Consider the following 27,653-nt stretch of genomic DNA (forward strand, 5'->3'; position numbering starts at 1 on the left):
ACTAGCAACATCGAGGTAAACAGTAGAATTCAGTTAACAGTAATGCACCAAGGCTTGTAACAAATGCATCCTACTGGGAGGAGATGAAGACTAGGAGAAACCAAGTCAAGGGTAGCCGAGAATGCTCTGCTATCTTGGTAACTTTTCTGCAAAACTAATCCTATTCTAAAATACAGGCCTCATTTGTTAAAATGCGGCATTAACTAGCATGGTGGCCAATGAGGATTTGGGAGACTCACAAAGGAGAGGATGTCAGCCACGGAGAGGGCTCAGGGAGCCCTGGCCTTTGTCAACAATAAAGATTTCTGCTCAAAGAAGTTTTGGAAGATGCATTTCCGAACTGTGCATCTTTCCCTTAGAAATCTCCCTTTACCAATACTTTAAATTCCCAGTATTTTATGACTACAAGAATATTTACAGGTTATCACACTGCTATTTCAATACTTTTTAGCATATGACAGACCCAATAAGGTAGTTGTATTCAACATCCTGCAAGAGGCTAGATCGTGGGTCCAGTTTCAGAATCCCGGCAGGAAGGTCTCATCCCCAGTTCCTGCGACACCACGCAGAGGAGAGAGCGAACTCTCCTCCAAACACACACACACACACCCCATCCTGGGATTAGTATTGCGTACTGCCCACGTGAAATAGCACTGGCAATAAAAAGACAGAAAGTTCCCTGTACTTTATTTTTAAATCACTGAAGCTGAACTATTTCTAGTAATACAATTTTGTCTGAGAATTGAAAGTATATCTAAAGGACTTAGATGTATTTATGACAATTGAGGATGCATGTTCTAGCTCATGCATTTTTTTTCTCCCTGACCTCCTGGGGGAGGGGACAAGAGCGGCACAATGCAGGGATTCTGTGGCTCCCATGGCTCCCGTTGGTGGGAGAGGTCTGCTGAGCGTGCTCCAACACTGAGCTAGTCATTGACCCAACCCGAGTTTCATTCTCTCCTGAAAGTGGAAATCAGTGAGCACTTTATTAACGGCAGAATTTATCGGGTATTTCCTGTGCGTCAGGCACTGTGTTAAGCACTTAACCTGAATTATTATTAGCTCATGCTAATTTTCACAATAGCTCTGAGATAAGTACCATTATTAGTCTCATTCTGGGGATAAGGAAACAAAGATTCCCAGAGACTGGGCATCTAAGGCAGTATCAGGGATAATGTGTGTGTGGGCATGTGTGTGTGTGTACAGTGTAACCAGTAAATAAATACTCACTGGTTAAATTATGTGACTGAGTCAAGAATAAATATCTTCCTCAAGTGACAGGCCAAGTAGGGGACAGAGCTTGGAACAGAAGTCAGGCCTGTCTACCTCCAGAGATCAGCCTCTTACCCAGAGATGGGCTTTAACCTGGGGTTGTGACTCACCCCGTAAGGGCCAGGGAGGTCACGGACAGGCATGGTGGGGGAAGCAGATAGGATGATGGTCACTGATACCAGCCAGAGGGGAGGCTCTGGGACAAAGGCGAAAGCAGAGCCGCCTGGAACCCAGCTGGTACCTCTGGCTCCCAGGGAGCAGGAGGCATAACTGGGACCACAAAGATGGGTGGTAGGTGTTTTTGGTGGAAATGAAAGTGGGAACGGCCTGAAAGTGAACCAACCAAGGGTGGCTGACCTCTGAAAGCGATGCCAAGAAAAATGTTCTCATTATTACCGTGCTGTGCTCCTAACAGATGGTACACACCAAAATATACATACAAAAAAAGATAAAAACAAACTGCTAAAGGCATGTCTTTGAATGTGGAATGCCATTAAGAGTGAAATTTTAAAAAGGAATTACAGAATTTCTAAACTTTCTATGTTTAAATGTATCTACCACTGCTTAAAAATCTGAGAATAACAGAATTTGAGAGTTAGAAATGACCTTAGTTGGTGCAAAAAAATTTTGCTTTTACTCAGCTAATAGTTCCTTTAAAAAAATCAGCAGTAAAGTAATAATAGTCAAGGCTAAAAATATTTTTTAAATTATTTAGTCATCATCTTTTTAAAATCCAGCAAGAGTAAAAAGAACAGAATGTAAACAAGAAATTCAATTTAAAGAAAAATAAATAGAATGTAAAAAATTCTGCTATAATAGAGTCAAATGAAGGCAGTTAGTCTCCTGAGAGGAAGACTGCTCTTACAACGTGCCTCCAAATTTGCCAATTTCCGTTCTCCTGTGGCTTGAAAGAAACTATAAAGTTCTCTAAAGGGAGGTGGGATGAGATCAGTACTTCCCACTGTCATTAAAGTTAATAATATGGAGCTCTCTCAAAATAAACTTTGAGGTAAAACATACACACAGAAAGTAAATGATTTTGCACATGCAATCACCATCCAGATCAAGGTCTAGTTCACCGCCAGGCCCAGAAGCTTCCTCATGCCCCTTCCTAGTCAAACCTCCCCCCGCCTCGCCATTCCCCCAAAAAACTTCCACCACCACTGATTTGTTTTATGTTTTTGAACTTCAACTTAGAGTAATACACAGCATTTCTTTTGTGTCTGTCTTCTCGCACTGGACACTATATAGATGAGATTCATCCAAATACATGAGCATTTCCAAGTGAAGCTACCTAGTCACAAAATGAGAAAAATGCTATCTCAGCAAGACCTCGGATGACAGCGTTCTTGAAAGTGGTGAGCTTTATAGACAGCTCTTCTTTTTAGAAAGGCTATCATTACCGCGTCCTTTACCTGGAAAATGTAAGTAATATCTCCTTGCCCTTACTAGGTTTCCAGGAGAGCTAATCTACCTTTCTACCATCTTTTGAGGTTTTAAGGTTGCCCTGAAGCTGTGCTAAATTAGAAGCAAGGTTAAAGATGGAGAAGTTTCTTTTCTGTAATGACAGAAAAATGACAGCTTTATGCTTATTCTCACTCTGCATAATAGAGCAGGCAGCCGTTCTGATCAGGACTACCCACAGAAACACGGGCACAACATTATGATTTACATGAACAACAATCACATTTCATGGTTCTACATAATGTGCATATTTAAGCCCTATATATGAGGAAACCGAGACCTAAGAAGGCTGTGTAGCTTTCCAAATCATTAAATCAAGGCAGAGACATTGTCTAGGTCATCTGATTTTGACCAAGTCTTTTTTCCACACTCCACAAGCCTGTCCTCACTGGAATGACAGCTGAGCTCATGGTGAACCAGCAGCACCTCCTAGTAACTCTAAAAGAGCAGTGAGACTCTGTTTGTAGAACGAAAAGCAAAGAAGACATTGCACAATCCAGAGAGGCAATAACTCGCAGTTAATGTTCTGGGTTTTGACCGTCCAATTGAGATGGTTAACTGTTAGCCAAGAAGATAGCTGAGTCCCAGACTTGACTCTGCTACTTAACTAGCCCTGTGATCTCAAGCAAGGACCCTGATACTTCATGGCTGAAATGAGGAAAGTAGGTTAAATGATCTCTAGGTTTTTTCCAACTTTAAAATTTCTATGCTTCACATACTGCTTTGTGCTAAGTATATCAAACCTCAGGTCGCATTTGGAACTATTCTAAGTGCTTTATAAATACTACCTCATTTATTCTCACCACAACCCCATGAAGTAGGAACTACTAGTATTTCTATTTCATAAATGAGGAAGCTGAAGCCCAGAGAGACCAAGCAACTTGCCCAAGGTTACGGATGGTAAATGGGATTGATACTCAACCATTTGCTTCCAGTGTCCTTTGTACAAAGTGGATCAAAGGCTTGTGAGTGGGAATAGGGCTCTATTCTAAGAGACGGCAAGACAAAAACCCTGATGAATAACAACTGAGTTCCACCCCCAACCACTTCCTTGGGTTAATCCAAGAGTTGGGGCAGGTGCTGTTTTGCTCTCTAAAGCTATGCCTGCTGTCATCACGGTCAAGTTCCTGCTGAATGCAGGCAGGGTGCATACTTCACTTATATTGACTATAGTCATTTGATTGCATAGAGTCCTTATTTACCATTGTATGCATTTTAGAAATTTGATACCATCAGTTTTTTAACTTGTTTTTCTAACAGACACAGCCATTATTTTTAAACTTCCGAAGGGAAAAGCTACTAAAGACTTCCATCTGTCTGCAAGTCTGCGCAGAGAACTTCAGAGTTTCAACTTGTGGCCAGCAGGCCTCAGAATGAGAGTGTGTTTGTGCAGCTGTGTGACATCCTGGTGCACTGACATGAACAACACCCCCTAGACTTGCTGCAGGATATTCAACAGATTAAATAATGCCACTCACGTTTGGGGTTTAAAGAGACTCTGAATGAGTGGGAACGGGGTCACTTTGCAAATGGAAAATCAATTCAAATGTAAACAAAAACATCTTGAGTTTTGAATATCATTGTTCCTACTACAAGTAAAGGATTCTATGAACAGATATGATGGCTGTGCTTAAGAACAGCAAGATGTCTGCTACACAGATGGAAAATAAGAAAGGAACCAACCAGCTTTCTACCTTCCTTCCCTTTCTAAGAGCCTAGGGGGAGAGCAGGTCTTGCTGTGTGAAGGGTGAGCTGTGTTTGTGAAAAGGAAGACAAAGTCGCTACATCTCCAGTGGACAAACCACCGAGTGAAAGACAATTTCACCTCCTCTGTTGGGACAGCGACCGTTTGGCTTAAGCAGAGCAAGCACACAGGGATGGCATGTTAGGGGAGAAGCTGGCAGACCCTGTACATAAATTGTGAGGAAGAATCAAATGTAATTTCATGACGTAAGTAGCTAAATTTTGCCTCAGACAAAATTGTTAAAAATTTGCCATAGGGGATGAAATGTAAGAGAAGTATTATTGAAATAACACATTAAACCAGTATCTTTGGGTCAAGAGGCTGGTGGGTAAATAGGAGCCCTGAGAATCTACATATAATGTGACTACCCTTGTCCCTATTCTGACAGTCCCCTGGCAGGCACACCGTGTTCCCTGCACTGATATCTGTGAAGACACTGGTGGCCACATGCAGAAACCCGGACCCTCTTCCCAAGGCAGAAATGAAGCCCACAGGCCTTTACAAAGGAAGGCAGGATGCTAGAAGGAGAATTCATGCCAATTAGTCATAAAGAGTCCCCACAGCACCCAGATTTACAGCCTTGTCATTCAATTAAGAGGTGACTGTGACAATCCAGGCATCTGAATTTGGATGAGAGCAGGGCAAATGGATTGGAAAGGACAAATGGACCCGAGAGACATTGAGGAAGAGGTAAGGAAACAGACGCACTACCCAGAGAAGTCGAGGAGAACTGCATGGCCTTAACCTCTCTGAGGACGTGGTGGGATGTCAAGATGAGAAGATGACATGAAGAAAAGACCTATGGCCTGTGTCCAGGCACCATGAACTCCAGATGTTGGCAGGACATTCAGGGGAAGATGTTCAGCAGAGTCAGAAATACATCATTGGCACACTAGCAAAAAGTTGGTACTGAAGTGTCTTGAGATAGTTACTTGAACAAAAGCAGCATTTGAGGACCACAGGTAAACTCTTAGAGAGTGGTCATACCTGGGAGGCAGCAGGCTTTATGCAATCAATAATGAACCATGGACTTCTTTTATACTCAGAGTCACCAAATGAAGAAAAGTGTTCTGTTTACTTATTTGTTGTAAGTTCAAAAGTGAAGAGGACACTGTTCATGGGCTGGGAGGAAAGAGCCTGGAGGGAGGGAGAGAGTGAAAATGCCAGAAAATACACCAGGACACAGGCCTGGATTCCCTTAGGGTAATACCAAGACTCAGGGTGCGGAGGGGACAGCCTGGACACCTGGTGATTATGAGGAATGACTGGGAAGTCAGGAGGTGAGGACAGCAGCAAAGGGATGTGAACAGAGGCTCGGCAGGATAGCTTGTAGTTTAAGTGAGAATATCTGCAATACCGGAAGCAAAATGGGCAGGAGTGGCCCAGATGTCAATGGTGAGACATGAAGAATGGAGTCTCCAATACAGACGGTTACCAGGGAAGAACTACCACAGAGAAGTGGGTTTCAGACAATGCAAGGAAGAAGAGCAAAACTTCAACAACAACAAAAAAAGAGCATGTAGAAAAATCTTCTTACTGTGAAATGCAGTTGTTTATTTATAGTTAATTTGTTGAACAACTACTATAAACAAGGTAATGCACTGGACCCAGATAGTGAGCAGAGTGGATTGGCTCTCTGCCCTGAGGAGGCTTACAGTCTAGGAGGGAGGCTGACATTACCACTCAAGCAACCGTCCATTCCAAAAGAGAAACACAAGTCACAACAGCACAGAGCACGGGGGTGACGGGAGGGGCTAACACTGTGACAGCTTAGCATTCGTTCTAGTGACAGGCATAGCGTAAAGTGGTCTCCAAGTTATGAGGTCAAGTTCAGCATAAAATTGTTGAGGGCCAGACACAGTCTACTTTCCTAATGTTGCCTAAGAGGTGGAAATATCCTGTCCAAATTAAGTAGGAAACCACTTAAAATCATTGAAATGCAAAGGATTAATATTCCTTGGTCTACACACCTAATGAGGGACAGAGAGAGAGAAAGAAAATCCCATTAGTTGCTTTCTTAAAAAATAAGTTTATAGTAATGATGCCTTTAGGGTTGATTTAGATTTTTCCCTCCAGTGTACTCACTGAGGATATGCTGATTACAAGATGTTCTCTTTGGGTTTTGTTCTTTCCAGTGACACAGGCGTGTGAAGTGAGAATTCCAGAGAACGTGCTGTATCCCCAGAATTTGGGTACAGTTCCAGTGAGAGCTTCGGAATCCAATTAGGCCACCAGCATGCCAACTAGCTTATTCCAAAATTCTTTTCTGATAAAATTTTATTAAGATTTTCAACACTGGCCTGAGGGCATGCTGAATGCAGAATAGAAAAGCCCATGGGAAAAGCCCATGGCAAAATTCAGAAGTAGCTGGTTGCAGTGTGCTGGCCTTTCCACAAGCCATAAAAATAATTGTTGTTGTTAGTGAGTAAGGGAAAAATACTGCTTCTTCGAGAAGCAAGTATAAGAAAATGGAATAGTCCTCCCCACTAGATCAGGGGTCTCATGAGGATGGGGACTAAAAGGGTTTGGTTCCCAGTGGGCGGTGCCCCCACCCTGTACCTAAGCCACAGAAGGTACTTAATAAATATTTACAAAATGAGCAACTAAATCACGGACAAATGTTTGGCAATAATGTACAAGGCCTGGCCTAAATAGGCAATGATTTATTTTAGCTTGAGATTTTTCACCCAGAGGAAATTGTTCCAAAAGTGCCTTCCTGTAGAATTCCAAATATTTTGAAAGATAATATAACAAAGACTGAAGTTTGAAACTGAGAAAATATCAAAGCCAGCAGGAAGGATGATTAACACTTGTAAGAATGGTAGAGACATTTTGGACAAATTTTCCAGGTGAACAAAGACTTCAATGCTGCTTATTATATAATTTTAAAGAAACCATCAAAGACAAACAACTGAAAAACAGCTGGGATAATTTACAATGTGAAATAGTCTTAAAAACTTTCTCTTCTCACACAGTGATGAATGGTGAAAATTAATATTTTCAAGAGCGATCGTTCCACACGCACCACACTGACATTTCCTTCTTTCTTCTCTAAACGTTTAAAACACAGTAGGCATCTGAGATCTTTCCTCCGTCTTCACCATTCTCCTAACTGGGGAAGTCAGAAACACAATTTAGTCATGATAAAGAAACTGGGAATGGCAAATTATCTAACTAAACTGGAACTTAGTCCAGATTGCTTTTTTGGCTTGGGCAGGTCCCTGACTGACCCTTTCAGGGCCTTTTCCTGGTCCACAGAATGGGATTATCCAGTCCACAGGATGAGCAGACGCAACCCATGGAAAGGGTCCCATGGCCTCAGCAATGTGCAAGAAAGGTCAGCTCCTTTCACTACCTCTGCTCCTCCTGCCTGCCCAAGCAGGTGGAAAGGGAGCCGCTGAAAGGCTTTGAGGGGAACAAATGATAGAAGTGGACTATATATGATCTGGAGAAACTGGAGCAGTACTTTTTTTGTTTGAAAGATATTTTCCTGGTCTTCTAGAAGTCTCCAGGAAAACAAACACAGCCCCTCCCCCCCCGCCCCCACACACAAATGGACTTGGCATAGAGCCACCTACATTCTCCTTTGGTCTCAAGATAATTGCTGGGAGCTGCCGAGACCCACCAGCGCCCCAGGGAAATCACCATCATCCTGCCACAGAAATGCCCTGGGCTAAGGAGAGAAACAAAGCAAGAAGGTGGACATCACCTGCACGAACCGAACCGGAGAGAGTAGCTAGAATGGAATGTGGCTCTATTTGCCACCAGGTGGGAAGTTGCACAATTTATTTTTATCTTTACCTGGAAAAAATTAAAAATAAAAAAACCCCACAACTATTTTATTCAAAATACTGGTTGCTTATATGGTCAGGACAACATTTAGTGAATCGTTTTGAAAATACAACTGTGGAACTTTTTACATTTAATTGAACTAATAAGTTGTTGCTTTTTCTTTTTTTAACTCCTGCACTACAATAAGATGTGCGGCTACAGCTGCCACACACAGGAAGTTGCATTTACTTCTGTTTCCAAATAAGCCTAATGTTGAAATCTAAAAAGTTCTGTTTCATGATTCTGTTAACCTCAGAACCTCAGATTCTTTACAGTCCAGGCTACCTTTAAGTGAAATAGCAACGCCAAGTCCTGAGGGCCCTTTGTGTACTGATAACTCTTACCCTCGGGATTGGCCAAGACTCATTCTCAGAGACGCCACTGTTTACGTTGCACCCTTTCCTCTTGTAAGATCTACCAGGAACCGTGTGCTCTTTCCCTGTGCCCCTGGAACTGGAGTACCAGCCATAAACACAAGTGTGGACTGCTGAGGCACACTCACAAGTAATTGGTAATTAAGTCCTTAGCAGTTATTTCCATTGCATGTCGTAAGACTTCAATTCTTCGCTTTAGGATATCGAATTCTGAGTCTGAAATGTCAGGGTCTTGGATCCAAGTGAAGTGTTCTCACTTGGAAGAACACAAACGTTGTGACTCTTTCTTTAGACTGAGTGGTCAGCAGATTCTAACCTGCAGAATGCGTCAGAAAACTGAAGCGACAGAGTGACCACTGGTGGGTGAGGAGGCACGGCTAGGAGTTCCTGAATGACCCCAACACCCACCACATCATTGCTTTGGATTCGGATCAGGGCCCACGGAAATGGGGTCTTGCACGCAGCTTTTGGGGAAATGTTTGTTTGTTTGAATCTCAGCCATCTCTTGTCTAACTTACTTCTAGGACACTTCTGGTAAAAAATAAATAAATAATAATAATAAATAAATAAATAATTTCTGAGGTTACTGGAGAGTTTTAAATCCACAGAGAGGGCCCAGGATTGCGAGATTCTGATGCACCCCAGTCTCTGTGCGTCAAGGGCTTGAAGGACCAGTTCCATTTAAATTAAGGAGGTTTGAAGCTAACAGAGGTGGGGGTGTTTTTGAAGCCCTGTCTACATCTTGTGACCAGATGAGCAAGTCCTCCCAGACCGTCCATCCTGGTGAAGAATTTCCTGAGAAATTTAGAAAGCGACCGGAAACCATCACTGAAAGCCTGCCAGGTGCCCTACAGTGTGTACGGCACATAATACAAATGTAGTCACACGTGAATCATCTCTAAATTACTCACCTGACTCAACGAGGCTACTGCATTTTCTGGCAAGAACATTCTCGCTCTGGCTTCACTTTGACAGGTGTTTAAACACTCTCTTTCTTTAGCATCCCTATTCATTTTCTCTCTTATTTTAGCAGCTCTTTATGAAGAGACATGTCATCCTGGCGGATATCAAACATATCCAAGAAAATGAAAGCATATAGAGCAAGAGAAATCAAACACAGAAAAAAAAAAGGAAAAAAATATTGATATGTAGTGACATCTGGGAACAAAACATCTCTCTAAAGAGAGTGCCTCCCATCAAGGGACCTCAAAGGAGGCACAAAACCAGCCAGGTGGCACACAGCTGCTGACCACACTGGGACTGGAGTCTTGATAAGCACTTTTGTTTTTGTGTTTCTCAGCATTACGCAACCAACTTGGCGTGCCAGTCGCAAGAGTAGGATTTCTTACACAGTGATGGCAGAAATAACCTCTTCACCCAGACCCTTTTCTTATGTTACCCCTCACACCCTCTGCTCTCTGCTTCACTTCCTGAGTGGCACTGTCTGGTTCCCATTGTAGCAAATCACGTTCAAGGTACACTCTTACTCAGATCATAACTACTAAAGGTGTGGCATTGTTGGAGGTGAGCCAGGATGATGCTGTAATCTATTTAAGGAATGGAATGAAGGAAATCAGAAAAAAGCCAATGGATCCAATGTGCTTTGGGGCCATTGTTAATGGATCCTAGCTTTTAATTTGTTTAAGGACACGATCATGAGTTGAATTGGGTCCCCCAAAATTCCTATGTTGACATCTTAACCTTCAAGTACCCCGGAATGTGACTGTATTTGAACATAAGACCTTTAAAGGGGTGATTACAGTAAAATGAAGTCATATGGGTGGGCTTCAATCCAATAAGACTGGTATCCTTTTAAGAAGAGGAAGTTTAAGCCCAGGCTGGTGTGGCTCAGTGGATTGAGTGCTGGCCTGAAAACTAAAGGGTTGCTGGTTGGATTCCCAATCAGGGCACATGCCTGGATTGTGGGCCAAGTCCCCTATGGCAGGGCGTGCAAGAGGCAACCACACATCGATGTTTCTCTCCCTCTCTTTCTCCTTCCTTTGCCCTCTAGAAATAAATAAAACAAAAATAAATTAAAAAAGAGAAAAAGAAGAGAAAGTTTAGACGTGGACATGTGCCATACAGAATGAGGACCACGTGAGGACACAGGGAGAACGTGGTGATTTATAAGCCAAGGAGAAAGGCCTCAGGGGAAACCAGACCTTGATCCTGGACTTCTAAGTCCTAAGTTCTTTGACTCCAGAACTGTGAGAAAGAAATTTCTGTTGTTCAAGCCACCCAGTCTATGTACTTTGTTATGGTAATCCCAGCAAACTAATACAGACATTTACCGTTGTCTGTAAAGCTACTTATCCATATGTTGAAGGTAAAGTGAAATATCACAAGGCTTTCAATCTCATCACTACCCCACGCCACCCAAAAGAGGGGAAAGAAATGTTCTTTCAAAGCTCTGTGATTACTTTATAATGGCTTTATAAATTAAAACACTATCATTTGAAAAACAAATTATATGTGTTTTCTCATATTCTGCGCTTGGATGACTAAAGGGAATTCAGTTTTTACAGAGTGTAGTTCTAGATTCTTTTTAAAAATCTTCAGTTTCATCTTATTCTTTTTATGTTTTCTTAAAAAACTGGCAGTCAAGTACTTTCCAAGCAACAGAACACCAGTTGGGCACATTATGTATACAGTTCTGCTTTAGTGGATTTTAGGAAAATGAAACACTGCTCAGTCAGGCCCACAGAAACCCTCGACATGAGCTTAGTTAACGTATCCTGGTTTATTCCAAATTTCCATTCTCAGGCACGCCCCCACAGACAGCTTGGCTGGGCAGACAAGTTCACTTGACAGAGAGAGAAGAAATTTTGGAAAACACAAACCCCTTCCAAGAGAGGAAGGGCCACAGCAATCCCGAATCATCCATCCTCTCAGGCTGTGGGCTACCCAGGTTGTGAGAAACATATCCACCTGGAAGGAGGGTGCAAGGTAGTGCCCAGCAGGCCCTCCTCAGCATCCCTTGGACAAACAGTGGCCTTCTGCTGAGAGGTTGAGAAACCCTTCAGAAAGAGCTTTTAAGAGACCCCAGTGAGGCTGACCAGAATTGACTTCACACTGGGTGACGCACTGCAGACAGGCTCAACGCTGAAAGGGAAGACCCTGAAGTACTCACGGAGGCGAGAGTAAAATGCCAGTCGTTGTCCAAGAAGGAACACATGCGAAGAATTTTTAAATAAATGATTGCTCCCTTTTGGAGTTTTTAGAATTTGCTGCCTACATTTCTAAAAGAGAGAAAGGGCTCGGCCTCCTTTTTAGAAGTCCATTCTACTAAAACCGTTCTTGCAGTTCCTGCCCCTCATTACTGAACACCTGTTTTCGTTGCACGCCCTGTTCTCTGACTTGGGTTCCACCTTAATTACCATGTGGCTGGCTCAGATGAAGTTCACAGGGGTCTTCCTGAAAAGGCAACAGAGTCGGAATTGTGAGTCTGTTCCTTAAACAGTAATTACCATCTGCTCATGGCCTCTTTCTCTTCCAATGTAACTATATTAGGCTCATACCTGGGTATTGCAGGAAATGAGTTATTTTGCAGCTTATAATACTAACAAAATGTATGTAGGAGTCTGGCAATGAGCTTTTGCCAAAATTGTACTTGACAATGGAAATACCTGTTTGGGAACAGGAATATTAATGTTTGAATTCATCAAGGCACCAAGTACAGAATACCTGTGTTTTTGAACTGGACATTCTGTTCATTTCCACCTCAAGTTGAGAGAAGATACACATTGTTAGTGAAGCGAAATTTTTGTTCGAAGCTACCCTTTTAAAAACTGCTCATCTCCAGCAGATGTTTCTTACCTCGAGAATCTTCTGGAATGCTTACTGAAAACCCACATTCTGAGACCCTCTAAAAAGCCTGATTTCGCTGGTCTACAATATGGTCACCAGAAATCAGTATTTTTATCAAGCATCCAGGCGATTCTCATAACTGGCAAGTCTTTGAAACACCAATATTCAGTCGGTAATGCCCTAGGATTCCTTCAGGGCCAGTACACCCTCTGAGGATGATGTGCCCCTACAATAAAATGCACAAAAGTAAAGGAAAAGCACAGCTATTCTACACCAACCACTGTCAACCTTTTTCATCTCATGGCACACATAAACTAATTACTAAAATTCTGTGGCACACCAAAAAATAAATGACATTTTTTGCCGATCTGACCGCCCCCCCCAAAAGGGTGTAATTTTGATGAATTCACACTGGACGGCTATTGTTATGTGAACTGGTTTTTTTTTTAGTTTTTTAGTTTTTTTTTGTTTTTTGACAATCATCTAAGAGAAAAGAGGTGAGTGCCCTGGTTGAAAATCACTATTCTATACAGATCTTCGATGGAAATCTTTTCGAAAATGTTAGCACACTATTATCACAGTAAACACATGTTTATTCTATTCAACTATAAAACTTTTAAACTTTCATAAAACATTTTGTAGATCAAACAACAAAAGCAGATCAAAGAAGATTTGTGTGACAACCAACCAAGAGAGTATTTTGAAATTAACTAAAAGCTATTTGCTAAAGTGGGAAAAAAGTCTTTTACATAAAGAAAAATGTTGACTGATTCATTAAAAGTGATGGTGGGTGTCTGTGTAAATTATAGCAGGTCTGCTTTGCTACCTTACAACCCAGCCAAGTTATAAACCAGGTAGGGAGCCAGAATAAAGACATTTTCTAATACAAAGTCTCAAAAATAAAAAATGTGCCCCATGAGCTTTCTTAAGAAGCTCCTTATCTGTCAAAATAAGGAAACAGACCCATAAAAAAAATTAGACATGAGGAGAGATCCCACAGCAAGAGCTGGGCAGTAGACTTAGAGGAAAAGGGCAAAGACCACAGACAAACTTCTTGAAGGTGAACTTGAAAGAATAACAAAATTGTCTGAACATACCAAGATGTATGTCACTGAGAAAAAGTTTGGGGATGAGTATAGAGGATCTTTAGCAAGCAAACAAACACTAGCGGGGAACGCAAAATCTACGCAGGAAAGAAAAACTAATCACGGTTTGTGCAGACTTAGCTGTTGTTAGCTTTTACGTAATTACGTGGAATACCAATGTAGCCAAAACTGCACTGTAAGAACGTTGGGAAGATGAGAACATGGGAGGATGGGAAATGTACGACCAGGGCCGGAGGAAATGTGGAAAAAATAGCTATAGGTTCAATGTCCACACTGTGAGGTCAGCAAGAACGTGTCAGCTGAACAATCGATAAGTAGCAAGGGAAGCACACTAGCTAAGACGGTGGTCATAAACACTAGAGTTTAAACAAGTCTACGATTCCTGGACGCCACATAACTTTCTACTCAGTTTCTACCACTCTACTAATATGTGACCTGGTCAAACAGAGATAGTCATTTATTCGACAAATAGTTTTCATGTCAGGCATATGTTTAGGGATAAGATATATTCAATAATATATGGAGGAAAGACAACTGACTGCCTTTAGTTCCTGGAGCTTTGTTTCTGGAGAAGGGAGACAATGAAAAAATAAACACGTGAACAAGATAACGGGAGCAAGTGCAATGAAGGAGGAGACAGCTGTGGCTGGGGATGGGCAGCCAAGTTTCTGTGAAGTGGGTATACAGCTGGAGCCAAAACACGACCCAGCTTTGTGAAGAGGCAAGGGAAGCGTATCCTGAATGTCCTGGACAAACCGGGGGCAGCAACTGCCAACATCATAGGGAAGAACAAGCCAAGCCTGTCTGATGACTGAAAAAAGAGTATCACAGGGGTGAGGTAGGGGTGAGAGACAAAGTGGTAGAAGAGGAAGTTGGAGAGGTAGGTGGGGATTGTGGGTCACAGAGGATCATATATGGCCTTGAGGGCCAGAGCATAAAATGTAGATTTCATCCTAAGTGCAACGAGAAGACACGGGAAGGTTTTGAATAAGAAGAGTCATGATTTACGCTTAAATGTATGGAAGATGAAATGCAGAAGGTTGAGCACAGAAGCAAGAGACCATCCGGAGTCCACTGCAGTTGTCTACGCAATGGACGGCCATGGCCTGGATGATGGCACTAGGGACAGAGAGAGGTGAGTAGACATGAGATACATTTCGGAAGAAAAATGGACAGGACATGCTGGTAGATCTGCAGGGAAAACCCAAGGATGACTCCGAGATTTCTGGCTAGAATGAGTGAGTGGTTGGAGGCACCCCTTGGTGAAATGCAGGAAGCCAAACTTAAGGACTGTTTTGGGGGGAGAGAATCAAGCCTTCTGTTTAGACCTTTACCTGTGAGCCACCCATTAAGGATTCCAGCGGACCTGCCAAACTGTGTATTTGAACCTGGCTGGCAATCACGGAGATGGCAGAGAGGCAGAAACAACCAGCCAATCCCAGGGCAGCCATTCATTTCACCTCATTGGATCGCTGGTCCTGCCTTCAGTTTCTCCAGTGAAATCAAGGTTGCACAAAGGCAGATTCACCCCCTTCAGGGAAAGCTCTCTTCATTTCTCTCATTTGATTAAAAAAAAAAACCTTCAGTGGTTCCTACTGCCTCTGTCTCAGTCTTGCCTTCAACCCAATCTCCATCTCGGGGCCTGGGTTCTTGTCCTCCTTAAATACATTTCGGCCTCCTGGATTTGTCCCCACAGTTCTCTGGGGTCCATTCCCTTCCAGCCTCATTTCTGTACTTCTCCACTTAGTGCCTTCTAGGCTCAAACCCTTGTCGGCAGGGTCTATGTATGGTTTATCTTTGAATCTGACCTCACATGGAATTACTTTGGCTCAGGAAGTGTTTGTTGGAACAAGGTGTCCCTCCTTTTCCTTAATATCCCCTTAAAAATGAGGCAATGTGAGCGATATAGTCACCATGCACATACTAACACAGCTTTCAGAATATTCTTAAGCAAAATACCACTTCGATCCTATGTCAGCCAAAATTTCCTTAGTGTTAAGGGTTGGGGTGTTGTACTTCCCAGGAGGTTTATACGAATAAAAACATCCAGACCCTTGAAATGAAAATGAATGGAGAAGTTGTTTACAAGTGTAAATGATACCAGTTAGACCAAACTTTTTAAAGTACTGTTATTTGCCCAAACAAAACTTGTTGCTTTTGTTTATCATCCGGCTGCTTCAAATGAAGGTTGAGGGCCCTGGACCAAACAGAGTTTACTTTCTGAAGAGTATTTCTACCTCAGTAGCACTTTTACATAAGTTGAGTCCTCACCAAACATGACTCTTGCCTCCCAAGAATAGAGACTCGCAGTTATTCTGTTACACTAAAATTCCTTGAGAAAAGAGAACTTTCTGGATAGAACCTTTCCCCCTATCCAAATTAAAGAGGCTTAATCAGAGGACAGGCAATCCAGGGTTCTTAGCTCGTTCCCTACTTCAATGACTAGGCACCAGGTGAAGGTCAACCTACCCTTTCCTTTCAGCCCTCTGGAGAGAAAATAAATGGAAGCCAAAGCTCTCTGGGATTTTACTCCTTTGACCAGACCTACTGCGCTACAGACTGAAAAGAAGGAACACACCAAAGCACATCATAATTACATTAGCCAAGATTAAAATGAAGGAGAGAATCCTAGAAGCAGCAAGAGATAAGGGGACAGTCGCCTACAAAGGAGTTCCCATCAGATTGTCAGTGGATTTCTCAAAAGAGACCTTACAGGCAAGAAGGGGCTGGAAAGAAGTATTCCAAGTCATGAAATCCAAAGACCTACAACCAAGATTACTCTATCCAGCAACACTTTCATTTAGAATGGAAGGGCAGATAAAGTGCTTCTCAGATAAGACCAAATTCAAGGAGTTCATCATCACCAAGCCCTTATTATATGAAATGGGACTTATATATTATATGAAAAGGGACTTATATAAGAAAAAGAAGATGAAAAATATGAACAGTGAAAGGACAGCAAACTCAGTTATTAACAACCACACCTAAAACAAAAGCAAACCAAGAGGACAGCTAGATCAGGAGTGGAACCATAGAAATGAAGAACACATGGAGGGTTAGCAACAGGGGAGTGGGAGGAGGAGAAGGGGGGAGAAGGTACAGAAAATAGCATAGATGGTAGGTGGAAAATAGATAGGGGGGAGGGCAAGAATAGTAGGGGAAATATAGAATCTAAAGAACATGAGACATGTGGTCATAAACTAAAGGGGAGGAATGGTGGGGGAGGGGGTGTGCAGGGTGAAGGGGAATGAAGGGGGGAATAGAACAAATGTAATCATATAATCAATAAAATTTATTTTTAAAAAAGAAGTAACTGAAGCTCAAACTTGTGCTCATCGTCTTTCTCTCCAAATGAGTGACATTTGCATTGTGATCAAAGACAAAGAAGAAAATTAAATCTAATAAGAAAATGGCTATATTAAAACTGTATTTTTTCATCATTGAATTCACAAGAAAAAAATAGAACTGGTTGAAAAACAGCCACATGCACTGAAAACTGTCTGAGTCCGCAACTGCTAGAGAAAAGCTGTGCAGGTGAGCTCCCGGCTTTAACTCCAGGGGAGCCCAGGTGGACCCTGGATGGGGAGCCGGGCTTTGGTCGAGCCCAAAGGAGGGCCAAGCTGCCGCTGCCACACTATCTCCACCTGAGTGCACTCCTCCCTCTGTGTCCTCTGGGCACATATTTCCAAAATAGGATCATATTACTTTAAACCTAATGTTTCACATTTTTATGGTTTTTATTATGAAAATCTTTTATCAAAAAAAATTTAATTTTCAAGTGGCTTATTCTATTATATGACTATACCCCAATTAAATCAAAATCCCTTGCTGTTTGACTATGAGTTTTTTCCAATTTGATAAACATTGCTCCAGTGAGCAAGTAATTATTTCCTTCACAGTATGCTTCTAGAAGTCGATCTTCTAGGTCTGACTGTATGCACATTTTAAGGTTTTTAATATATATTACCAAGCTGCCCCCTGGTAGGCTGGACCAATTTAAACGACCACAAGGCAACCATCTCCCGGGAATCATTCCTTTAAACCTTTGCTAAGTCCATAGATGATCAAAGGCACCTTTTAAAAATTTAATTGCTTATGCTGTATTTCATACATCAACTGATCATTTATGTTTTTTCTTTAAGTAATGTGGGCAAGCTACTTAACTCTTGTGCTTCAGTTTCCTTCATCTGTAAATGGAGATATTAATTAATGGTAGTTACCCTTATCACGCTGAATGAAGTAAGTCAGACAAAGAAAGACATATACCATATGATTTCACTTATATGTGCAATTTAAAGAACAACAACAACAAAAATGAACAAACAAAACAGAAACAGACAGTTGCCAGAGGGGAGGGGTTGTGGGATTGGGTGAAAAATATAAAGGGATTAGTAAGTACGAATTGGTAGTTACGAAATAGTCATGGGGATGTAAATTACAATATAGGGTATACAGTCAATGACATTGTAATAACTATGTATGAGGGCAAATGGGTACTTGAAACATCAGGGAGATCACTTTGTAAAGTATGTGTTGTCTAACCACTGGGGTGTACACCTGAAACTAATATAATACTAAATGTCAAGTGTATTTAAAAAATAAAATTGAAAACATTGTAGTTAACCCTATATGGATGTTGTGAAAATTAAGAAGTTAATTCAAGCAAGCACTCAGAATAGTGATTAGATATTTTGAAAAATGCCTGTTCATGTTCTTCACTCATTTTTCTATTTGAGTGTTTGCTTTTTTCTTATTAATTTCTTTTTCTTTATAGTTTTTAAAAGGTCTTTTTACAATAAGATACTAAGCACTGTTTTCCTTGTACAATGCAAATATTTTATGAACTTTATGATCTCCTTTGTCAGTTTTTTGGTGTTTTTTTTAACCATGTGGAAGCTTAGAATTATAATATCATTAAATCATTTCCTTTCAATCAGAATAAATTAGAAATCAAATATTTAAATATGAGAACAACGGCAAAGTAAAGCATGTTTCCTAGCAGCTCTAGTTTATAAGAAAGAAAAGAACTGATAGACTTGACTCCATAAAACTTGAATGTTACATAAAAAACGTAAACAAATATAGGAGGTAAGATAAACATGGAAAGATATTTACAATATGTAATATACACAAAGCTAATATCCTTAACCTACAGATCCAGGAAAAAAAACATAAAATAAGGGAAGGTTATAAATAGGCAATTCAGAGAGAAAAAAAACAGATGCCCCGCTTCACTCATAATCAAAATAAGAAATTACTTTTTTACAAATAGATTTACAAGGATTTCTAGAAGTTAATTAGGCACAACACTTGGGTCCCATATTTGTTCAGAGTGCTCAGTGCACAAGGTCATCAAGGCAAGGAAGACCGGGAACTGCATTCCTGCTCACGTTCCACTGGGTAAGCCATTTGCCTGAGAACTGCCTCACCCCAAAAGAGTGACTTCCTATTTCTCACAAAGCACCACATGTAGGGTCTAAGGGAGACCCTGTTACGCAGTGCTGGTGAGAAAGAGTGCAGAAAAGGAATTCTCATATATCGGCTGTGTGATACAGCCTCTGTGAGAGTAACTTAAGTCTATCAAAATAAATACACAAATCTTTGACCCAGCAATTCCACTGCTAGGATTTTCCTGGTACATGTAGTTCAAGATGTTTAGATAAGGGTGTTCATTCAGCATTGTTCATAACAGCATACACATAAAAAGAACCCAGAAACAATAAAGAATATAAACATAAAGTATAAAAACAATAGAGAGTCATTTTAAAGGAAATTATGATATACCCATTTATAATATTTTGTTTATAAGATTAAAGATGTAAATATGGAAATATTTCAAACTTGAAAATCTCAAAGTATAGAGCAGAAAGTATTATATGTCTTGCTTGTGTTTTAACAAAGATACATACATAAATGAAAACTATCTGGAATGAAAAAGTCATGCACGCTGGGTTATATAAGTCTAAGAAGGAGGAAAGTCATTTTTATACTGAATCATCATGTAAAGTTTGACTTCTGGCCGTGTGCATGCTGTTTTCATTAAGGAGAATAAACTTTATCCACTTTTACCTTTATGATTTCTTCTTATACAATGTTCCCAAGGAAATAGGTAAATATCCTGAACATGATAAATATAAGGCCCCAACCAAAAATATGGAAACTGAGAAACACAGACAGATAAAGATCCTATCATAGCCTAAGTAACCTGCACATTTTATTCACTTGTGTTCCCTTGTCTCCTAAAAATGAAAATAGTGATTTTGTTTGTGCTTTCAAGTCAAGCTCAGAGGCTGAGTAGGCAAGAGCTAGTCTGTGGCCTGGTGGGAGTGGGGGTGGGGTTGAAGGAGACTGGAATAGTTACTGGATTCAGACACCACCCTTCAGACAATAGAGCCGGAGTAACATTCAATTCTTGAGTGAAAAAGAGTAAGAGTAACACATATCTCTCATTCACATGGTCACTGGCTTAAAGTAGTTGAGCTGTTCATTGAGAATATTTGTGGAGTCATTCATATAATCAACAAACATTTATTGTGTCAAATCCACTATGCCTTGTACTTGGCAATGGGAATGCTGGAAGTCTTAACCCTTCTAAAGCAAGAGAGACCAGAGGATGTAGAAACCACACTATTTGAAACCATACCTATTTAGCCTATACTTAGAAATAATGGATCCAAGCCTCAATAAAATACTAGCAAACTAAATCCAGGAAAATATTAAAAGTATTGTATATCATACCCAAGTAGGCTTTATCCCAAGAATGCAAGGTCTAACATCTGAAAATAAATTAATATAATATGCTATATTAACAGAATAAAGAATAGAAGCCACTTTATCATCTCAATAGAGGCAAAAAAAAAAGCCTTTGAGAATATCCTACACTCTTTTATGATAAAGACACTCACAAACTAGGAGTAGAAGGAAACTTTCACCTATGAAAAAAACCACAGCTAATATGACATTTACTGGTGAAAGACTGACTTTTTTACCCTTAGATCAGGAACGAGACAAGAATGTTGACTTCTACTTAACATTATACATAGAAGTGAGAGAACATTATACTGTACAATGAGTGAGAGCAATTAGACAAGGGAAGAAATAAAAGACATTTAGATTGGAAAGGAAGAAATAAAATGATCTTTCCTTGCACATGACCTTTATATACAGATATTATATATAGTATGATCTTGTATATAGGAATCCACTGAAAAAAGAACATTAAGACAAAAGAATGAGTTTGGAAAAGATGCAGGCTACAATTTTTGTATATCTATAAACTAGCAAGGGGCATTTTGAAAATGAAATAAAAAACAATTTCAGCCCTGACTGGTGTGGCTCAATTGGTTGAGCAAAGGTCACACGTTCCATTTCAGTCAGGGCACATGCCTGGTTGGCAGACAGGTCCACAGTCGGGGCGTGTGGGTGTGGGAGACAACCGATTGACGTTTCACTCACACATCTCTCCCCCTCTTTATCTCTCTCCCTCTTTATCTCTCTCTTCTTCTCTCTTAATATATAAATAAATAAAATCTTTACAAAAAAAGAGTACACTTTTATTTATGATCGTATCAAACAATAAAATCTTACAGATAAATTTAACAATGGAAGAGGAAGGCTTTTACACTAAACATCTATTGTGGAAAGAAATCAAAGAAGATTTAACTCAATGGGAAGACATCCATATTTATGGGTTGAAAGACTCCTGTTAAGATGGCGGTATTACTCAAACCGGTCTATAAGTTCAACACAATTGTTAGCAAAGCCTGAGGCTGGCTTTTTTTTTTACAGAGATTGAAAAACTGATTAGAAAATTCATATGGAAATGCAAGGAGACCACAATAGGCAAAAGAATTTTGGAAGAGAAGAACAGTGTTAGAAGACTTACATTTTATGTTTCTAAACTTACTATAAAATTACAGTAGTCTAGACAGTGTGACGTGTTAATAGATGTCAGGTCAATGGGACAGAATTGAGAGTTCAGAAATATATCCTTACATGCAGGTACATGGTCAACTGACATGTGACAAGGGTGCCAACAAATTCAACAAAAAAGAAGAAGCATCTTTTCAACAAATGGTGCTCGTCAACGGGATATGCACCTGCAAAAGAATGAAACTGGAAACCTACATCACACCATACATAAAATTAACTTAAAATATATCACATAACAACATATAAGAGTTAAAATATAAAACTCTTAGGAGCAAACACACCTGACATTGGTTAGGCAATGGTTTCTTAGATATGACACCAAATATACACATGAAAGGAAAAAATTGATAAATTGGACACAATAAAAATTTTAATACTCTGAGTTGCAAACCATACTATCAAGTAAGCACAAATACAACCCAGAGAATGGGAGAAAGTACTTACAAATCATCTATCTGATAAGGGACGTGTATCCATTATATAAAGAACTTTCGTACCTAAATTATAGGAAGGCAAATTGCCTAAGTAAAATCACCTTCTTTGGGCAATTGCAGTCTTGGATATACACCCAAGAAAGAAAGACAAGTTCATCAATCACCTGTACATGAAGATCAGAGCAGCATTATTCATAATAGCCAAAAAGTAGAAACCACCAAAATATTCATCAGACTAATGAATGGATAAATAAAACATGGCATATATATACAAAGAATTGCTGTTTGGAAATAAAAGTACTGACATATGCTAGAACGTGGATGACCCCGGAAAACATCATGCTAAGTGAAAGAACCCAGTCACGAAAGGCCATGTGTTGTGTGAATATATATGAAATGTTTAGAACAAGCAAATGCACAGAGACAAAAAGCAGATTATTGGTTAATTAGGGGATGGAGGTTGGAAATGATGGGAATAGGGACTAATGATTGCACAGTGCTGTGAATGTACTAAAAAACAATACATTATACACTTTTAGTGGGTGACTTTTGTGGTACGTTAATTATGACAGTAAAGCTATTTTTAAAAATAGAAATAATGGGTCTAACTGCATGTTTTCAGAAGTAATTTTTAATGGTCTTTCTAGATCCCAGAGAACAGAGGCAGCCTTAAGCTGAAAGGTTCAAAAATGCCTGAAATCGAGAGAGTGAAAAGCAAGCAAACCTGTAAACCTATAATTATAATTCTTACAAAAGCCCATATGCATAGTAAGTGTGAACTATTGGACTCTGTGACACGGATTCGTGAAAGTCAAACAGACTTTCCCCATTAAATGTTTAAGATGAGAATCATCTTCGCCATCATAATCCCTAGCAGCTCCTGTAGGCTGAAACAAGTAGATGGCTGAGACCAAAGAGAACAGAAATCTTTACACCTTTGATAAAGCCACAGTTAAACCACTAAGAAGTGAACAGAATACTTCGAAGAGTAGAGGGTCTGACATTCTCAGAGAAGAACAACAACGTGAATATAAAACTTAGACATGGCAATCAAATGTTCTTTGGCCATTGTTGGTTTTATATTGTTACTGCAAATCAGATGATGGTAAAAGTTCAGGGAAATTGAGTTATAGTAATAGGCTTAGAGAATCCAAGCGGATATCATGAGAAAATTACTCCACTCTTCCAATACCAAAACTTGAGGCATAGCCACTACCATCCCTTAACCAACAAAACAAAAGCAAAACTGGAAACACTCTCTACTCATGATGTCTGGATGGGTCATGTCAATCCATACAAACTCTTAAACAACCAGACAGAGACCCCACAATTCAAGTCAACTCATACCATGAGCTATTTCTCCAAAATATCTTTTACGGTCAATAATTTTTTGTCTCAATTACTTTGATCCAAATAAACGGCACACTCTCAGGACATGACTAGTCCTTTTATTAGGCAGTATAGCAGTCTGGGTATTTTTTGCCCTACTGGGTAAGAGCTAGAACAGTTACATTTTAGGGCCCTATTCTGCTTCTTAGTTATCATCTATGGAATATTCCTTGGTTGTTGTAAATGCAAAATTCACTCTTCTAATAATAACTCCCCCTTAATACTTTGTGGCAACAGAACTAAATTCAGGACAGTACTTTATACTTGAGGTGCTGGGGTACTGATTTAAATCTCTGCCTTGCCAGTGCAGAAATACAAAAATATAACTCTTTCTTGAAATAAGAGAAGTGACACTGCTTTAAGGACAAAGAAAAGTATGCAAAAAAACTTTCTAAAATTAAGATCCAAATCAACACCCTACCCCCCAAATCTCCAAAAAGCCATCAATATGAAGTCTCCCTTGTTCTGGAGCTCTGTGCAACCTTGTCACTAACTTTTGGGGGTTCTAGTTTCTCTCCTTTGCAGAGGGTTCTTTCTTTAGGGCACTGACCTAAGACCCAGCAAAATTCATGGTATTCCAGGGAATGAGGCTCTAGAGTGTAATAAACAAACCCATGTGGGCAGAGGTTGGGGTGACAGAAATCTGTCTCATTGGAGACATCCTGGAGCTGATTAAAAAAACCTTCATTGGTGCCCTGTCATTTCCTCTCAGTAAGATCCTGTTGATGTTTACACAATTTCAAAATTTTAAAAGTGTATCAAATTTCTCAAGGAATAATGTAAATAGCCCTTTTGAGGGTATTTTTAATTGTCAATGGAAAAATATGAAAATAGTACCCTTTAAATTAATTTCATTAACCAATCACAAGAAACGCCACCCAAAAGTTGTTTATCCCTACGCTCCTGGACAAATGCCAGACATACACCTTCCTTCTCCTTTTTTCATTTAATTAAATGAAAAAAAAAAAAGAAAACAGGGCATTATAACTCAGAAACGTCACACACGTTTCCATAAAACGAACTTTAGCGCTCAGTAAGAGTTCATGAGGCATACTCCCCAAAGTGTATAGCCTGTGTGTCTAACATAAACAACTCAAGAATCACTTGAAACAATCAATTTTTTGTGTAGTTAGTTACGAAGCATACTAAGCATTCAGCGTTCTGCCAGGGGAAGAAAAAGCACATCTACCCCAGAAAAACACCAAACCATAAATCAGTTGAAAAGCTTGAAAGAATGAAGTTCTGGTCTGTTCAGAAGCCAAGCGTAAATACAGAGAAACCTGTTGGCACGTTTATCTTTCTGAGTTTCTCGTTTTAAAACCACAGTACTACGCAAATGGCGTTTCTCGTAAATTTCAGGCTCAGAAGTAATTCAGATAAAGACCGAAGAGAGGCATCCCGTGCAGAAAATGGAGCCTGTGCCTTTAAGGTAAAATCGGCTGGATCCCAAAAGGCATTCCACTTTTCCACGACAAAGAGTTTGGGGCAGCGCTGCCTCTCGGGTTTCTACGAGGGACTCCGTGGGTTCGGGCAGAGCAGAACTAGTCGAGGAGCCCCCAACCGTCTGGAGCCCAGCGCTGGCCGGCGCCACGGGAGCGCATCGCGTGCGCCCCGGACTCACCGCTGCTGGGCTGCGGAGACAGCGTGGAGACCGAGGTCTGGCCCATGTCTAGGGTCGCAGGGCCAGGTCCAGTGATCACGCGGCTCTTTTGGTCCTTTGATCATGGGTCCGCTCACAGACAGATTTCCAAGCGCTCATTTCCCGGTCGTGCAGAGCTGCCCATGGTCCCTCACCTCTCCCCTGCACGGGTCTTACTGCCCTGCCGGCCGCAGCCGGCAAGGCGGATCCTGCCCAGCGGATGCCTGTCATTCCTCTATGCAGATTAGCCGGGGTCAGGGGTCACGGAGGAGGAGTGAGGGGGAGAGGGCCAGAGGGAGGGGAGCAGGGGGAAGTGGGGGACCAAGGAATGGGGAGGGGAGAGGCCTGGGTTGTGTGAGACCGGCACATCCCCCTCCCACCATAGTAGTAGATAGTTCAGGCGACTCCCCTTTAACTTAAAAGGTCCAATGTCAAATGATCCTTTACCGCTGGAAGAAAGGGACTCACTTAGCCACAGTACTTAATTTGAGAAAATTTGTTTCTTTGAAGTTAGCTTCCTTCCTAACATTGTGTTTGCAGTATTACAGCACTATTAGATGCCTTTTTTGTGCATTTTTTCTTATTGAAAAAAATTATCTTCCTTTTAACAAATAGAATTAAGAAAAAACACACCATTGGTGGCCTCCCTCAGCCAGGCTGCACAGTAAACCTGAATGTTGGATCTGTGTGTGAGATTGATAAAGCAGGCTCCTCACTCTTTCCCCCTGAAGCCTAGGATGCTTACCTCTCCTACATCACAGAAGAATCACTGTGAGGACTGGGAGAGCACCTGGCAAGGTGTTTGGGATACATTGACCCAACGGGTGAAGACAACAAAAACAACAATTTCTTTTAAAAGATAATATTGCCCCCAAATTGAATGAAATTCTACTGTAACATCCTATTAAATCTCCATCTTCTTCCAAATATGAATATAGCCCTGGCTGGGTCACTCAGTTGTTGGAGTATCTGCCCGTGCATCAACATTTGCCAGGGTCTGGTTTGACCCCTGTCTGGGCATTTACAGGAGGCAGCACACTGATGTTTCTCTCTAAAGTCAACAAGCATATCCTTGAGTGAGGATTAAAAACAAACAAACCTCCCCAAATATGAATATGAATACTCTTGGTATTTACAATCGATGACTAATTAGTATGATGAATAATCTAGGCCATATATATACAAGGGTTGGCAGAAGTTGGTGTGCAGTCGTGAGCACACAAAACAGAGCTCATTCTTTTATTATTATTTATTTATTATTGTAGTATTTTCCATACAAACAATGGTAAGCCTACTTTCGCCCCACCCTGTAGGACCTGGAGAGGTAGAGCACACTGAATGACACCTGATGTATCACCATAAACCATGGAAACTGGGAAAGAGTGCTGGGTGCTCTACAAAAATCCTGCAAACCTTAGGAATCCATACCTTTGAAAATACACTTCCAAAATACCAAAGCATAGTATTTTCAGGCAAAAGGCAACTAATACATTTCAGCACCAATACACAGATGCTCATTACATAAAATGATCAAATTATTTTAAGTAAAGAACATACAAGGTGGAAACTAGGATCCTTATAAAAGCATGATAAAATTAAAACTCATTAAATATCTGGTTAAATGCAAAAGATTAGATGTATCTTTGTGTTGCTTTATTTTTTAAAGATATTTTCTTGTTTGTTTCATCATAATTGCCCTAATTTTTAACACCCCCCAACCCACCCTTGATTGTGGGAAAGCCAACCCAGAGTAGTGTGGTCCACTTCCCTTTGCCTAATTCACTCTTGAGAAACCCTGATTTTTTAAAAATGAAATTGAGGATTAAGATGTGAGTTCAAATTAGGACATTGAAATTAACCCTAATTAAATTTCCTTAAAAGTGCAAAAATGTGTTTTGGGAACACATCCTCACTGGGGAGTTCAACAGTGAAAGTAAACAATTATAATGATTTTTCCATTTCTTTGCTTTAAGTTGCCTAAAAACAACAGCAAAAAAAGCCCAGGTTAAGGGTTCTCTCAACCTAAACTTGAGAGGAGGGAACTGGCCCCTCTTTCTTCCACTGACAGAATCTAATTTCAGATGGAGATCACTGATTAGAGGAAATACATATTAAATGTCGCACATTCAAATATGTAAATGTCATTATCTTTAAAAATTGGCTAAAATTCAACTTTGAGATATAATATTTTTGCTCTCGTTACTTCTTTTCCTTGAGAAACAATAACACGTCTCTTTTATTTTCTTCTGCAGGTTCTTCTTTCAAACATCAAAGTGGTACTACCCTATCATTCCAGTCTTTCGGTATTCACTAAATCCATCTATATTTACTTTATTCAAAACCTTTCATGATTTGCTAGTTAATATAATCTTAGCCTCATCTGGGATCCTTATAATCCCCCGATCAGGTTACGAACTTTTCTCTGAAACTTTTCCAGTCCCATTACATTATCCATGAAGCATGTCAACCAAAGCTGCAGGAAGTGGGCACTGGGGTTCCTTTCGATGGCGGGACACTTACTCGCTCTGGTTTCCAGAGCTTCTGATGGCGCTTGGCACCGAAGGAGGCCTTCTATCAGAGCTAACAAATTATTCAAATGAACACAGATGAAGTCTACAGAAACCACTAAATTTTATTTCTAAGTCGTAACATACAGTTTAG

The 27,653-nt window shown here is 40.5% G+C and overlaps 1 protein-coding gene across 5 annotated transcripts in view; it reads right to left on the bottom strand.

Moving 5' to 3' along the window:
• The window catches only part of PHACTR2 (phosphatase and actin regulator 2), a 223,292-nt gene that overhangs the window by 78,661 nt on the left and 116,978 nt on the right, over nucleotides 1–27,653 (bottom strand). Inside the window, exon 1 of one of the 5 annotated variants that reach the window (XM_037034857.1) lies at nucleotides 24,975–25,213. The exons of the other annotated variants lie outside the window; for them this stretch is intronic. Within the exon in view, the coding sequence (XP_036890752.1) occupies nucleotides 24,975–25,020 (46 nt within the window). The 5' untranslated portion in view covers nucleotides 25,021–25,213. Of the gene's footprint in view, nucleotides 1–24,974; nucleotides 25,214–27,653 lie in introns of those variants that run through there. 5 annotated transcript variants of the gene reach the window in all.

This window comes from Sturnira hondurensis, unplaced genomic scaffold (genome assembly GCF_014824575.4).
Source record: "Sturnira hondurensis isolate 20B ecotype Veracruz unplaced genomic scaffold, ASM1482457v3 Scaffold0022201, whole genome shotgun sequence".
Lineage (NCBI taxonomy): Eukaryota > Metazoa > Chordata > Mammalia > Chiroptera > Phyllostomidae > Sturnira > Sturnira hondurensis.